Source organism: Heliangelus exortis, chromosome 3 (assembly GCF_036169615.1).
Source record: "Heliangelus exortis chromosome 3, bHelExo1.hap1, whole genome shotgun sequence".
Lineage (NCBI taxonomy): Eukaryota > Metazoa > Chordata > Aves > Apodiformes > Trochilidae > Heliangelus > Heliangelus exortis.
Window position 1 is genome coordinate 99,560,386 of NC_092424.1, and position 15,195 is coordinate 99,575,580.

The 15,195-nt window shown below is 48.3% G+C and overlaps 2 protein-coding genes across 2 annotated transcripts in view; both read left to right on the top strand.

Moving 5' to 3' along the window:
- Positions 1-568: 568 nt before the first annotated feature.
- RRM2 (ribonucleotide reductase regulatory subunit M2) overlaps positions 569-15,195 on the top strand; it is a 63,725-nt gene continuing 49,098 nt past the window's right edge. Inside the window, exon 1 of the mRNA XM_071741907.1 lies at positions 569-708. The gene's annotated coding sequence lies outside the window, so the exon portion shown is untranslated. The remainder of the gene's footprint in view (positions 709-15,195) is intronic.
- Positions 672-9,052, top strand: KLF11 (KLF transcription factor 11). Its single transcript, XM_071741906.1, has 4 exons — positions 672-804; positions 3,220-3,474; positions 4,585-5,593; positions 7,554-9,052. The coding sequence occupies exons 1-4, from the start codon at positions 763-765 to the stop codon at positions 7,856-7,858; spliced, it is 1,611 nt and encodes a 536-aa protein (XP_071598007.1). The 5' UTR covers positions 672-762; the 3' UTR covers positions 7,859-9,052.

Sequence of the window (15,195 nt, forward strand, 5' to 3'; positions counted from 1 at the left end):
GCGGCCAGGAGGGGACCGGCCCCTACCCTACCACACGCCGCCGCACACGAGAGAAAAGCTCTTGGCGTGTGTGAACCGGCGGTAACGGGTCGGGTCCCGCTGCCGGCCCCGCTGGCTGAGGCGGGGGAGGAGCGGGGCGGGGGAGGAGCGGTGGGGGTGGGTGCGGGTGGTGCCTGCGTGCCGCGCTGCACGCGCCGCAGGGGGGGCGGAGCCGCGCCCCCGCGCCCCGCCCCGCCACACCCCCGCGCGCACGGGCATTCCCGGCCTCCGCCCCGCCCCCGCCCGACCTTTCCCCCAGTTTCCAGCGCGCGCTCCCCCTCTCTCCTCGCCCCTCGCTCGGCCCCGCCCCCTCCCGGCCTTCCCGCCCGCCCGCCCAGCCTGCCCACGCGCCGCCCTTCCCGCCGGCAGCCCCCCGGCACGCCGCGATCACGCTCGGCCGCCGCCGCTCATTGGCCGGGCCTGGGCTGCGGCGAGCGGTGATTGGCGGGAACCGCTCCCACACCCCCACACCCTACCCCACCCCCCCTCCCGCCCCGCCTCGCCCCGCCCGCGCTGTCTGGCGCAGGGAGCGTCCCCCGGAGCGCTCACCCAGGCGCGGGCCGCTCGGCTGCCGGGGAAGGGGAGGAGGCGGGGGCGGTACCGGCTGCGGCTGCTGGTGGTGCCGGTGCTCCTGGTGCTGGTGGAGGAGCTGCTCTCTGCGTGCGCGCGCTGCTCCGGCTGCCGCTCCCCGGTCACACAGCCGCCGCCCGCCGGAGTCGTACCATGCACGGCTCGCCCTGCCCGGAGATGGGAGATGCGTCTGCGGTAAGCACCGGGCAGGCGGAGGGAGGAGGGGGCGGTGCCCCCCGTGCCGGGGGCAGCCGGCACCGGTCCGGCACGAGCACGTGCGCTGCGGGTGATCGAGCGCGGGGACCGTTACTGCCTGAGCGGCGGCGGCGGGGGCCCGGGCCCCTCGGGACCGTTACACCCCCGGGGGGCGATGGGCGTCGGCGGCACCGTTACTCCCCTCGGGGCAGGGTGGTCGGCTGGGACCAATGCCCGCCCCGCGGGGTGGCGGGCCGGTGCCGTTCCCTCAGGGACGGGTGCTGCCCCGGTCACCTGCGGGGGGGGGGTGGGCGGCGGCGGCCCTCCCGCAGCGCCGTGCGGGGATGGCGGCAGTGTCAGGGCGGGAGTTGCTCTCCGCCTCCCCCTCTTGCCTTCCCGCCATCCGCTCCTCGGCGGCGCCGCCCGGCCGGGAGCATTCGCCGTGAGGCGTGGAGCGGGCGGGCGTGGCGGGCTCCTGCGGGCGGGAAGAGGCGCTGCCCGGGGCGGGGGGGGCCGCGCTGCCGGGGCCGCCGTTGCCCGCCCTGCCGGCGCACGTAGGGCCCCGTCAGCCGGCGGGGTGATGTGAGGACAGGCGGCCAGGCGCGGTGAGCTATCTCCTTGGCAGCGGGAGAGCCCGGGCTGCAGCGCTCGCCCTGAGAAAGGATTTTTTTCTTGGGCTTGGTTTGTTGTTTTTTGGGGGGACTTTTTGTGTGTGTGCGTGTGTGGGTTTTTTGGGTGGTGTTTTGTTTGGGGTTTTTTCAGCGAGAATTTTTTTTTCATATTTCTTTAGGGGAAACTGCTGTCCTGAGACATAGGGCTGGAAAAAATAAATCATCTGGCTTGGCTGCCTGCAGTCACACTTTGAGGAACACTCGCAGGCTTTCCGCCTTAGTGCAGAGCCCTGTCTGGCGTGGCTCCTGTTTGACAGGCAGTCTTGGTCCATGCTTTCAGGGAACATCGGTGCTGGCCCTCCTTCCTTTCCTTGCATTGTTTTAAGTGGAAATTCGTAGCTGTCTCTTTCAGAGCGCTTCATAGAATTACAGAATGGTTTGGGTTGGAAGAGACCTTAAAGTTCATCTAATACGTAACCCCATTGCCGTGGGTGGAGACACTTCCCACTAGACCAGGTTGCTCAGGGCTCCATCCAACCTGACCTTGAACAGTTCCAGGCAGGGGACAGCCTTTCCTGGCTGTGTGAGTGTCTCTCTACCCTTATCATAAAGAATTTCTTCTTTTTGTTCAGTTTCCACCTACTGTCTTTCAGTTTAAAAATTGCTCTAGTGATTTATCTCCTTCCTGCCCCCGGTCTTGTCATCTCTATTTGTGGTACCTCTTGTTTTGGGCCTCTGTGAGTTCAGTATTGGCATTTTGGATCCATTATGTTATCCACAGGTTTGCCAGACATGTCCCTGTAGTGGAAATAATGTCACACAGCTTTGCATCTTTGTGATTCTGTTGAGCCAGGATCATTCTATGTTACTTTACAAAGCTTGGTAACAAAACTCATTGACGTGGGTGTGTGAGTGATGTCACCCAACAAGCATGGTTCCCTGTAGGGCTTTAGGCCATGGTTAACAGTGTGGTGGTGCTTGCTGTTGCTTTTTTAGTTAAAACCCTTTTGCTGCAGTGTGTAACCGCTCTGTATAACAGGATTAGGCTCAAGAATCTTGGTCCATGCCTCTGAATCCCAGCCTTAACAGTCAGTTGGCATCTCTAAAGTCTGGAAGAGTGAACACTTAGTTGAGACTGAGCTGGCATGTAAGCAATAAACCAATAGTGTAATGTCCCTTTTGGAGCCACTGCTCCACTGTGTATCCTTCCACAGAGAAGTCAAGTGTTTTGTGTGCATGTGTGCACATACACAGATTTTCTGTGACACTTGCAATAGGAAACATTGATGTGATTACATTTACCTTCATGTTCTGTGCATTTGGAGATACCTAGCACCTATGTAATATCATGCCTTTCTAAAGTACAATGTAAACAATTCTCACAGCACTTTAAAGACTGTTTTCCTTCCTTCCCCCCTCCCTGGTAAAAATAAGATTAAAATGGTTTTGCAAGGTGTGGTACTCTGAATCGGCAACCATACCTTAAAGCATCTTACTGTCAGCTGAAATCTGTCCTCTGAATGTGACCAGAATGAGATTAGTGCTGCATAACAGTTCTTTTGGGCCCAGGGAACAGCTTTATCTAAACAAGGTTGGAAGTCAGGATATTTTCCTTAAAAAAAAAAAAAACAGGGGGAGGGAGATGATCTGTTGGGGGAGGGGAAGAGTGGATGTGGTTGGTAAAAGTCTTGCCATGGGCTTGGGCTGTGTTTCAGGTGACCTTCATGGTGAGCAGACAGTATGTGGGTGTTGCCGGCTTTGTATCCTGAGTTGTCCTAATAGCCAGTAATCCAATTACATCTAGGTTGACATTGTGGACATCTATGAGTCTATCCGTGAGAGGCAGCGTCATGACAGCGAGAGGTCTACCTGCAGCACCTTGGAGCAGAATGACATTGAAGCTGTTGAAGCACTTGTTTGTATGAGCTCCTGGGGTCAGAGATCACAGAAAGGTGACATGCTAAAGATAAGGCCACTCACGCCCTTCTCGGATTCTGGTGATTTCACAATGCATGCTGAGGCTACGTCTGAATTACCAAAGGACTATTTATCTACACTGGTAAGAAAAACATTAATTCAAAATTATTATGCTTGAGGTTTGTGTGTTAGCTCTCTGCAATGTTTTAACCTGGCTGGAAAAGAGAGCTTGCTCATGTAATCCTGTGTAGAATAGCTGCAGTACATCCCGTGCTCTGTGTATATACGTAGAACAGTCAGGTGGGCATGTTGAGTTTGGGTTTTTCTGCTGTCTCTGGAATGGCAAGCATTAGGGGTTTGATCCCTTGTTACATCCAGATGTGAAAGCCCTTGCTGATCAGTTATTTAATTTGACAAGTGTGCTGAGGGTGCTGTCTGGATGATTGTTGTAGATTTCTTGGAGTGCTTTGAGTAGCAATGGCAAAATGAGTCTCAGGTAGTTGCACTGACTTCTCTCCGGGCACTGTATGAAAAGGACTCTTGACATTTGGCTTCTCTCTGATAATTATAAGAGAAAGTACAGATTACCGTGTTATTTCAGGAAGGAGAATAATAGAGGAAAGAGGCTGAGACAGTATGGCAGCTGGTTGACGGACTTCTCTCATACTCCTGCTGCTCAGCGTGGCTTTGTTTCTTGAGCAGCACAAGAGAGAGGCCTGAGTTTTCCATGGTGAAGGAGGAAGGAGAGGTGGTGACAGCAAGAGAGCGTAGAGAAAAGAGGATAAGTGAGAAGGGAGAGAGCAGTTCCACGTTTTTTTAATCTCAGAAGTAGCAGCCAGCTGATGGGGTAGTCGTTGATAGAAGATCTAGGGCTTGTTTTAAGCTGTAAACTGAAATGCTGGAGTATTGTTATCTGTTGCAAGTCTGTGTTCTGTGAACAGCAGAGTTCTTGTAGTCTCCTACAGCTGTGCACATTACTGAGGAGAAAGGAATGAGAAGGTTTGGGGTTTTTTTGTAACAGAGTGAGTAGTCATGCAATGGTTTAGGCAGGTTTATACCTGCCTTCCTTTTATTAATATGCTTTTGAGCATATGCAGGATGGCCATCAGATGATGTATTCTTTAACCAGTTTGTCCCAAGAGGCAGGTTTAGAGATTCTAGGGAGGGGGTGTAGTTTTGTTTGTTCACAGTAAAGATAGTGACAAATTGTAATATGAAATAACAGTGCTGTGTAATGTTTTCTTTTTTGCAGTGCATGACCCCTCCACACAGCCCTGACTTTGTTGAGATATCAGCTGCTATGCTCCTCTCCTCACAAGTCACTTACTCCAAACCAAGGACTGTCATGGCAAATGCAGCTGCCTGCTCAGTCACATCAGCGACCAGTGCCTCTCCCATAACCAAGCCATCTGTTATCAGCATGGAGCAGCAGTGCAGCCAGAAGCCCACAGTGTCTGAATCCTTTACCTCTCAGCCTTGCAGGGCCATGGCAACGAGCGTGATACGTCACACAGGTGATAGTTCTGCTTACCATCACATTCCTGCTGTGCAAGAGAAAACAAAGGTAACTTCAGGCTACAGCACTTCCAGAGACTGGTGTGGAGCAGATGACCGAAGACATTCCAGACTGCCACAGGACACGTGTGCTGTGGATGATTTAGTTAACAAAACCTCCCCAGTACATCAGCCTTATTCACATGACTCCAGTGATATTTTGACCAACAAAGGACAACAACCAGTCCGTCCTGTTTTGCCACAGACCCACTTACCAAAGAATTGTGAGAATGACTTGCAAAAAAGAGCTACCCCAGTGACACCCACCCCAGTGACGTCTGCCCCTGTTTCAAGCCCCCAGGTCCTCTGTCAAATGATCCCTTTAAACGGACAAAGCAGCATGATCAATGCCTATGTCAAGCCTTCAACTCCAACAGTCTCAACTCCCATGAAACCTATTTTACCACAGACAGTTCCACTCTCTCAGCCTGTACTCATGGGACCTTCTGTGCCTCAGGGGACTGTCATGTTGGTTCTTCCACAGACTGCTGTTACACAGACACCACAGTGCCCGCAAACAGTCATGACTGTTGGGAACACAAAGTTACTGCCCCTTGCTCCTGCTCCTGTGTTCATTGCTTCTGGTCAAAGCTGCACCCCCCAGATGGACTTTTCTAGAAGGAGGAATTATGTTTGCAACTTCCCTGGATGCAAGAAAACCTATTTCAAAAGTTCCCACCTCAAAGCCCATCTTCGCACTCACACTGGTGTGTATGACAGGACAGGTCCTTTGTCACTGTTGCAACCCCAGTTTGCGTTGGGGTGCTGAAATGCAAATTTTTGGGGGGGAGGGCGTGGGAAAGGGAAAAGGCAGGTGATCAGGAAACTTCTGCTCATCTCAGGAAGGAATGCTCATTCTCCATGGGCAAGCAAAACAGGACAGACTTTGTTCTGAGGCCTCAGCTGACCCCATAGTGTTAGTTGAATTTCACATGCTTTAGTTGGAGTGAAGCTTTGTCATCTATGCGTGTGTGTTTAGATTTGAGTGGCATCATGCCATCTGGACTAGATCAAAATGAATTGTGCAAGTCTCTTTTTTGGGGTCACAGAGAGGTCTGGTGTAAGCAAACCATAGTACTCACAGTTGGCAGAAAAGAGGGAAGGATAGGAACTGCACATTTGTGTAGTTCTGTCTAGGCCAGGTTGGAATGCATTAAGGCTTTGGGCTACTGTGTTATGAAGTGGAGCTGCTACAGGAACATAGTAGTTTATTCAGTTACAGCAAGGGAATTTCAATGGTAAATGAAAATTAGTTGTAATTAATATGAGCTGATTTGCTCCATAAAATCTGGTCATGTGGGAACAGCATGCATATGTTTTACTTATCCTTTTTCTGGCTCCAAGATCCTAAGATGCTGAGGGGCTAGCATAGTGGGAGATAGTACAGAACAGTTCCTTCAAAAGTTTGTCTAATTTTCCTTGGCTTTCCCCCCCAACCCTTCCTTGCCCCACAGACACTGTGGTTTAATGGATGTCAGTTTCTGTGGCAAGATTTGCATTATTTTGCAAGCATGTCTTTACAGTTCCTTTAGGAAAAGAGCTTAAACGCCTTATGAAGCTGATAATCCTTGTAAACAAGAGCTCAGAGGTAGAATGATGCTTCTGCTTCTGGCTTGAGAGTAAGTGCTCCAGGCTGCTGAATTAACTTGGCACTGCAGGATAAACATAGTTGAGCACCAGGTGCCTCACTTTGAGTATGTGCTGCTGCTGATCCATAGGGTAGCTGTGTGTGTGTGTGTCCCTTTATCCTGATGCAGATAGGACATCTGGGTGGGGAAGCACACTGACCCCTTGTTAGCCAGTACATGTTACAGGATTGAGGGGCAGAGTAATTGAGCTTTTTCCCCATCTTTCTTTTCTCCCTGCACGCTCAGTAGGTAGGTGATATCACATACCACAAACTTAGAACTTTGCTTTCCATAACTGAAATAAGAACGTTTCTGCAGGGCTTCATTTCTGCTGGACACTGTTGTTCTGCTCTGGAAGGTTTCCCTAAGTTTGGGTCATGTGACAGTTGTTTATCTTGAGATTTACAGTGTTTGCAGGCTGTAGATCGTGTTGTTTATGATAGATCTGATGTTAAGCAGGATGAGCAGAAACTGATGTGGGCAGCTGTCCTGACTGCCATCATTCCTGGGCATGCAGAACATTCCTTTTTGGACCTCCAGCTGTGTGGGGCTGGTAAGGCTGCTGGCAGGACTGGCCAGTCCTCAGCAGTGCCCACTGGGGTGGTGTGTTTGTGTGTAGGTCTGGGTCACTGAAGCAGCAGGACTCAGAGGCTCAGTTCTGTACTTCTGTGGGCCCACAGTACCTGCTGAGGATGTGCAGCAGCCATAGAGCTGTGGTCACATAGGGATGGGGGGGGAGAGGGGCAGGGGTCTGCTTCTACTTCAGCCAGTGGATAACTCTATGAAGAATCTTTTTCTTTAAACTGGGATTTTGGAAAATTAAAAAAAAATAGTCTTGATGAAACAACATTTAAAGAGATAATAGGGAATAAACAGAAATTATACCTGTTGTTTTTTCTCTGAAACACAAGTTTAAGCTAACATTGCACACGTGAGCAGTTCCGTGGAATTCATCGGTTTTTGCAAGGCAGCAGTTTAGTTCTTGGATAAAACTGTACCTTGGCTTCTCAGAAGTAAATGATGCTTTTATGTCATGCAGGAGAAAAGCCTTTCAGCTGCAACTGGGAAGGCTGTGACAAGAAGTTTGCCCGCTCAGATGAGCTCTCGCGCCACCGTAGGACTCACACGGGAGAGAAGAAGTTTGCGTGCCCCGTGTGTGAGCGCCGCTTCATGCGCAGTGACCACCTGACGAAGCACACCCGGCGCCACATGACCACGAAGAAGATCCCCAGCTGGCAGACAGAGGTTGGCAAACTCAACAGAATTGCCACAGCAGAGAAACCGAAAAGCAGCAATGCTCTGAGTATGCTCATCCCCGTCCCATCGTCAGTCTGTCAGGGCTAGGGAGAGATCACTGTACAAACTTTCTGAAAATCAGGAAGAGCTGTCGTTTCTTCAACGGAACTGACAATGGCTGACCCCCCATGTTTGTGCATACTTTAGTTTCCTTGATGTCCTCTGTTTATAATGCTATGTGAAAAATCATATCTTTCTTTGTCCCTTCCCTATTTGTTTGTTCAATATTTGGGCAAATGCAATCACCAGCACTTCAGGAAAACAGAACTCTTTGAAAACTATTTTGGCAATAGGTTAAAAAATGTCACTTGTAATCCTTGCTGTTAATATTTTGATGAACAGTAAAACAGGGTGATTTTTAATTTTTATACTAGTATTTTCTATACCAAATATATTTTGTATTTATTGATTTTGGTCTTTATATGCAGGCAAATTACTTGACCTGAATTAGTAGGGGTGTGCAGGATGAGACCCAGAGTTTTGGAAACTCCCTTTCAGTAAACTTCTAGAATTGCATTCAGAGTGTTTTGTAAACTTGTAATATTTGATAGCTTGCAGTGGTTGGGATGTTGACACTTGCAGATCCTCATTCCACAATGGACTGGTGCTGTTATACCCTTCTTATGCAGGTGACATTGGAGGTTTGAGATCCAAGTGTGTCATCATTTTGAAACCAAACCAAATGAGAATCTCTTTCAGAAAAAAAGTTGAACATTTTATAAAATCATACCTTTTGCAAGTGGAAGCCACTGTGATTTTTCAGTGGAAGTTTGACAGACTGGGCATTCCAAAGTCCACACTCTCCTGGAGCAAAATGAGGAAGACCCAGACCGCTCCAATGGAGGTAGAAGCACAAACACTAGAAGTTTTGACACTAAAAAATTACACTCTATTTTAGTCCTAGTAAGCCAGCATATCAAAATCTACAGAAAAAAATGTCAAAATGGCAAGGTAGCCCATGAATAATTAGCTGGGTCTCTGCTTATATTTTTTTTTAATACAGGAGAACTAGAAAAGTAAGGTTCCTTTGTGTATTGTGGATGGTTGTGCACCTTAAAGGAAGTTGCTCAAGGCTTTCATTTAACTGTATCAAAGCACCAGAGGACGTATTAATCATGTCTTGACTTAAGAAATAGCCACCATGTCAACTTGATAATGCTTTTCATGTGGCCTTATACTTCACAGTACTTTGTATAAAATCACCCTTTTCTATTAAATGAGATACTCTTCCCGTTGAATGGATTTTCTTTTACACCAAGTGTAAATTTGGCTAAACAGTGGAATCTCTGGCTGCAGGAGTGCTGTGTTGTAATGGCATGAGTGCCAACACCAGGGAGTACCAACACCAGGGAGTGCTGGCAGCGGTGCAGCAGGACGTGCACACGTGGGGTGTAGGTGAGCTGACAGCAGAGCTGTTGTGCTGGGAAGCACCAGGTGTTCTGCTGGGAAACAGCTCACCTGCCAGCTGAGATACTCTTGAAACTTTTATTCCCTCTGGACTCTTCTCCCTTCAGCCACTCCCACACTGAAGCTTAGTTGAGCACTGAGGAGGACTTTTATTCCTGGATATATAAAATGTGGAAAATTAGGAATGCGCTGTCTCTTGTACTGCTTTGTTATTCTAAAATGCTGGTCTTGCTTCTCAGTGTGGGCAAAGCACAGTTCTCACCTATATAAGTGCAGACTTGATCTCAGCTAGGATGGCCCTGGAATCAGCAGAGACCTCTGTCAGTTTAAAGCAGAACATGTCATTATTTTTTACATTTAAGTCTGGTTATAATTAACGGTATCAAGTTTTCAAACTGCACTAATTGGAGTATTGTGCAAAGTGTACTAAGGTTTCTGTGCCTGACCTTTAATGTGTCCACACCCTGTTCACTAGACACAGGCTGCAGTCCTGGTGACCCCTGTACCTGCTGGTGAGTGCGTGTGCAAAACCTCACTCTGTGAGTTCCGAAGGGCTCGGCTGGAACCCCTCTTCCCAGTTAAGTGGATGCTTGTAATGTTGTTCTGTGTCAATACTCAGCTTTCCAAATCCATGTGGTGAAGAAAGACCATGCTGCTGGTTTGGGGTTTTTTTGTGTGGTGGTTTTGTTTGTTTGTTTGTTTGTTTTGGGTTTGTTTTGTTTTTGTTTTTTTTTTTTTTTTTTGCTTAGAAGTTCCTTCAAACAAGGACTTTGACTTTTGGATGCCATTTTAGGATGCTTTTAACTGGGGGAAGAGCATCCTGTCTCAGTCCACAGTAGCCAACTTAGTATGTAATTTTTTACTGACGTTTATGGTGTTCACCTACGCAAAACAGTTTGGAAACTTGTGTAATAATTTAATAAGTTGTCGTGTTAGATTGCTGCAGTGTAGGGGGAGAAATAGTGGACTGGAGGACATGGAATTTCAAAAAGTGTGTGTTGCTTATGTGTGTCGTGATGGGGAAAAGAAACAGCTCCATTTTCATAAGGCTCACTTACCTTGTGAGGCCTTGTAGCCCACTCCTGCAAAGTGTGTGCTGCCTCCCACCACCTGTGTCTGGGACATGCAGCTCTTCCTCCTGAGGATGTCTCTGACCAGCTGAGCTGCAGTGTGGCTGCCTGAGCTCTATTTGTTCTTTCTATTCCTTCCTGCTGCGTGAGGATTATTTATGGATTAAGCATGACTGGGATAACTGCTCTCTTTGCACTTTACTGCCTGAACTCTCGTTCGGTCTTTTTATTTTGAGCCTATATTTTAGAGAAATGGAATGACATTTTTGTAGCTGTTTTTGACTTTTATTAAATAAAAAGTATGTAATGTGACTTATTTTAAATCATAAAAAATTGTGAATTTTCAGGTTTCATACATGTCCATTCCAGAACTATGTAAATCCACCTGGATTAGGTTAGGTATCTAGGCCAGCTGAAGACTTTGGGGCTTGCTAGTTCACTTCCCTGTAAAGGCAGAACGTTTTTGGTCCTGTTGTAAATTGACCAGTACTTGTCCATTTATAATTTTACACAATGCTTGTGTATTTTCTGGAATGTGTACACCACTGCCAGGTTTGGGGTTTTTGCATGCTGTCTGAAAACAAGAGTTGTGGGGTTTGTAACTGTGTTTCTAGCGTGGCCACCAGAAGCTGTCAACAAAAGGGGATGGATTGAGTGCTGCTCTGTTAGTGTTGCAGTTGTGCATGGCATGAATGCTGGAAATAAAGGAGAGTTGAGAATTTGACTCAAGTTGGCTGCATTAGCCCTGATTCTTCTGTTCTGTGTACCTGTGCTCTAGTGGGGATGTGGCTCTGGCAGGCTGGGTGTCAGGCATCTCAGTTCTCAGCTGGGCAAGGGTTATCCAGCCATAGTGACAGTAGCAGCAGCTACTTTAAATTTGTAAGTATCTCTGTTTCCACACTGCAGGGTTTCTAGCTGGCTCATGTTTTAATGGAAGAGAAAGGGAAGAGAGGGTGTAGTACCACCAGCTTTCTGTCACAGCCTTTCACTGCAAGGTGACTCAGTCTCTGCAGTCAGAGCCCTTGGATAGCAAACTGGGAGTGGTGATTCAAAACTGTCTGAAGAATATCACATTGTTCCTGCAAGAGCTTGGAAGATGAGAGGAGAAGAACCCATGGATGATCCTGCTTCCCCCTCAGGAGACCACCTGGAAGGGAAAGCTTTTAATGCTCTGGCAGAATGGCATGAACTCTTCATCCGAAGGGCTCAGCAGATCTCCATAATACTTTTGACTCCTGGGGAAGATGTCCTGCCTGCCTGTTCCCACTACTATTTCTCGAGGAAGGTTTTTCTGAGCATTAAGTCATATCTTAAACAATACCAGCATTTTTTTGGGTCAATTTTTATATTGTCTCCCTCACTTTGCTTATGTGAAACAGGACTATGGAATTCTCAGTTCTATGCTCATCTTTCTGTAGAGCCAAGCTGTCATCTGAACTATTACCTGCAGCCGGGAGTGTACTCGGTCCATATCCTGATGGGGCTGGGACCTGGAACAGCTCCATCCTGTGAGAAAAGGCAGCTGCTCCTGAGCAAGCCTTCCTGGCTGCTCTGCTGAAACGGGCAACACCTGGGCAAAAGTCTTTCTATCTTGAAGCCCTTGTAAATACATGAAAACGAGCAATTTTCTAAAGAAAAAAAAAGAGATGTGTGCTTAAATGGATCCACTGGCTTATTGCTACATTTGCAGTTGGGTCAGCATTGCTCTCCTGGCTGTGGTCACACAGCCAAACCTCCAGCTCAGAGACAGCTCCCTGTGTCCCACTCACAGACTGATGAGCACTGATCCGCTTGTGGCTGGGATGCTGGGGGTGAAGCTGTTCTAAAGCTGTGCTGCTGGGTGGGCAGAGGTGGCGTGTGCTGCTGGGCAGTTGCAGTTTGGATGTGCTCCTCTAGCTGAGGCTTCAGCTCTGGCTAACTCCATTTCCAGCTGTGAAAGCTGTGCTCAACATCCTGTGTGTGATGGAGGTGGCACTTCATCTGCCACCTCTTGTGAGCCAAATCCTGCCTTGGAGTTGCATCTGGTTTGAATTCGTCTGCTGGGGTACATCTTGTAACTGGTTTTAAAGCTTCATCTGTGAGCCCACCCATCTGTTTACCTTCCATTTATGTCTGGCAAAGCAGCTTGAGGCAGGCAGGCTATGGCCACAGCAAGGCAAACTTCTTCCATCCATACAGAAAGAGTAAATCGTGACTCAAACCCTGGCAGCCTGCAGGCTCAGGAAATGGTGTCACAGTTCAGGAAGATACTGCAAAACCTCAGCATGTCTGCTTGGTGTCCACGTGGGGCATGGGATGACCTTCCCTGCAGCCAGTGTGTTATCACTGAGGCATTTTCTTTCCAGTTTAGTTTTGTCCTCCTTCAAATGCAGCTTTTCTCAATTTCTGCTTCAGTCTTGAAGAACAGGAGGAAATCTGGTGGCATTTCCATCCTGATACGTGCAGAAGACTGTGGACACATCTTGCAGGGCAGAAAACTGGAGGAAACTGGAGCATACCCTTTCCTAGGAAACGTTTTCCTAGATGAGAAGAATATGTTTGGTTTAGTTTTCTCCTTTGTAGTGTCTGTGGAGTCCAGAGTGATTTCCTTTTGTTATTGTTGTCCAAATTCACCCACTTCACCTTGTGTAAATACTTGCTGTGTCCTGTGTTCAGAGTGAGGGAAGAACAGGAACCAACCTTGCTGTGGATGCAGTCTGTGCCAGGCAGCTGATCTCCAGCTCCCTGGCCATGTGTGCTGGGGAGCTCCATCACACTCGTGTGGCACAACTCCAGGGTTGTACCTCCTTCTGGACACTGGCTCCATTTCAGCTCCCAGGGTGAGTGTGCAAGTACTTTGCCTGAAAGCTTCTGAGGGTTTGATCCTCAGTGTAAGGAGGGTGAAGAGCATTGCTGGGGTGGTGATGGGAATGGGAAGGTGTGTAGATGACAGCAGGGTGCTAGACATGACATGCTGGGGAGCTCTTGCCAGGTTAGATGCTCTGCCCTCAGAGGTCTTGGCAATGGGATGGTGGAGAGGATTTGGGGGAGGTTTTGGGGAGTTTTTTGGAAACTTTTTTTTTTGTTTTTTTGGAAATGATTCTGGGGAGAGGAAGTAATACTGGCAAGACAAACCCCTGTTTGTCTTACAAGTGTTTGTGTTTTGTTATAGAGAAATACAATAAAAAGAAAATAAACTTTCTTGTAACTTAGCCAGTGGGTTGTCAGCATTCACTACCTGAGATGTGTTAAAGTGAGCTCTGTAGTGCAGCTGTCCTTTTTTTTAAAAAGAGCAATTAATTCAAGAAGTTCTCCTTGAAATTACTTGTGGGGTCAGGTACTTCATTACGATTATTTACTTGCAGAAGATCTAATATCCTATTTTCCCTGATGGATCAAAAGTAGGGTTACACTGAGACCAGGTAATTAAAACTGTGCAGTTGTGCCTTCTGAGGTACCAACCCCACTGCCCCCCTCCTGGTTTTGGTGCATGGCTTGGCACAGGTTTGGTGCAGGTGGAGGAGCACAGTTCCTGAGAATTCCTGGGCAGACTGGGGAGCAGGCTGGGTACCACCACCCATTCTGTATGGTGTCAGATTAAGAGCAATGGTGGTGAGTTGTTCTGTGCAGGCTGGCTCTACCTGTTTGAGTCTCCTTCTCTGGAGACTTTCAAGACCCATCTAAACACATTTCTGAGGCCTTAGTTTTGGTCCTGCTCTGGTAGAGAGGTTGGACTCCATTATCTTCAGAGGTCCTTTCCAACCCCTGACATTCTGTGATTCTGTGATTTGCATCCCAAGACTTCTTCCTCCTACCTTTTCCCTGGTGTCATGATGGTCCCAGCTGCATCACTCTCTTCTGAACCTTCCAGTGTTCTTGAGGCTCCTCCTTTTCTCTTGGTGGTGCTGAGGAGGTTACCTGTGAAACCCATTAATTCCAGGTGCAGGAATCTGCTTGTCCCTTGGCTATTTGACAAGTTAATTTTGTAAAGAAGCTTTGCCATTTTCTGTGTTCAGTCAAGAGATTCGTTGCAGCCCAACAAAAATATGTTCAGTTTGGTATTAACTTTTAGTCACTTTCTGCAAAACTGTTAATACTTTGGCTTTCCTGGAGGAGACCCTGAAATGTGTGGTAGAGTTGTTACCTGAGCCAGCCACCAAATGCAGCCTCTGAGAGAGAAATTCTGTGAGGGCAGCCAGGGCGGGAGCAGGAGGACCCTGGTGGGGAGGCAGAGCCCCTTTTTCCCCGCCTGAGCTGCTAACTCAGCCTGGGCTGGGGGCAGTTGCCTTGGTGTCCTGCCCGGTGGTGTTGCAGAGTGGTTTGACAGCAGAGCAGCTTTTCATCTGGTTTGCTGTGTCACCAGAGGTCACCTAAAAGGATGGCAATACCTGATGGGAGAGATGCTACCAAGCTCTTTGAAGCAGCTCCCCAGGTGTGCCAATGAGACCCTGGGGTCCTTGGCACAAGGCAGGGCCTGGCAAAAAGAATGAAATCCAAGTTGAATGGAAATACAAACCATCAGAATGGTATGGAGGGTATGGAGTATGGAGTACCGTGGTCACCTATTGTGCTGGAGTCAGCAGGTCTCCTGTGTTTCTCCTGCTCTCCATAAGCACATTCTGCTCATCCAAGTAAGTCTCTGAGAGCTACTGCAAACCAATACAAGATCTGGGAGATCCAGCTGCTGACACTTGACACATTGCAGAGAAACTGTTCCTGCCACAGCTCAACAGTATTAGTAGGTCTAAAAATGACTACTCCTGCCAAAAACCAATGTGCTATCATACAAAATTGGACTTTTTGTTAAGAGGGTTGGAGAACCTTTGCTCCAGAAGGCACATCTACTCTCTATACTGACTCTTTCTGGGCTAGCATGGTGTCACAGAATGCTCTGGATTGAGGATTCCTCTAGTTCTAAGCCCCCTGCCA

Excerpts from the sequence above, each read along its gene's own strand:
- KLF11 (XM_071741906.1), top strand. The coding sequence starts at position 763 with ATGCACGGCTCGCCCTGCCCGGAGATGGGAGATGCGTCTGCG. Across the intron at positions 805-3,219 it reads AGATGGGAGATGCGTCTGCG|GTTGACATTGTGGACATCTA; the intron begins GTAAGCACCGGG and ends AATTACATCTAG. Across the intron at positions 3,475-4,584 it reads AGGACTATTTATCTACACTG|TGCATGACCCCTCCACACAG; the intron begins GTAAGAAAAACA and ends TCTTTTTTGCAG.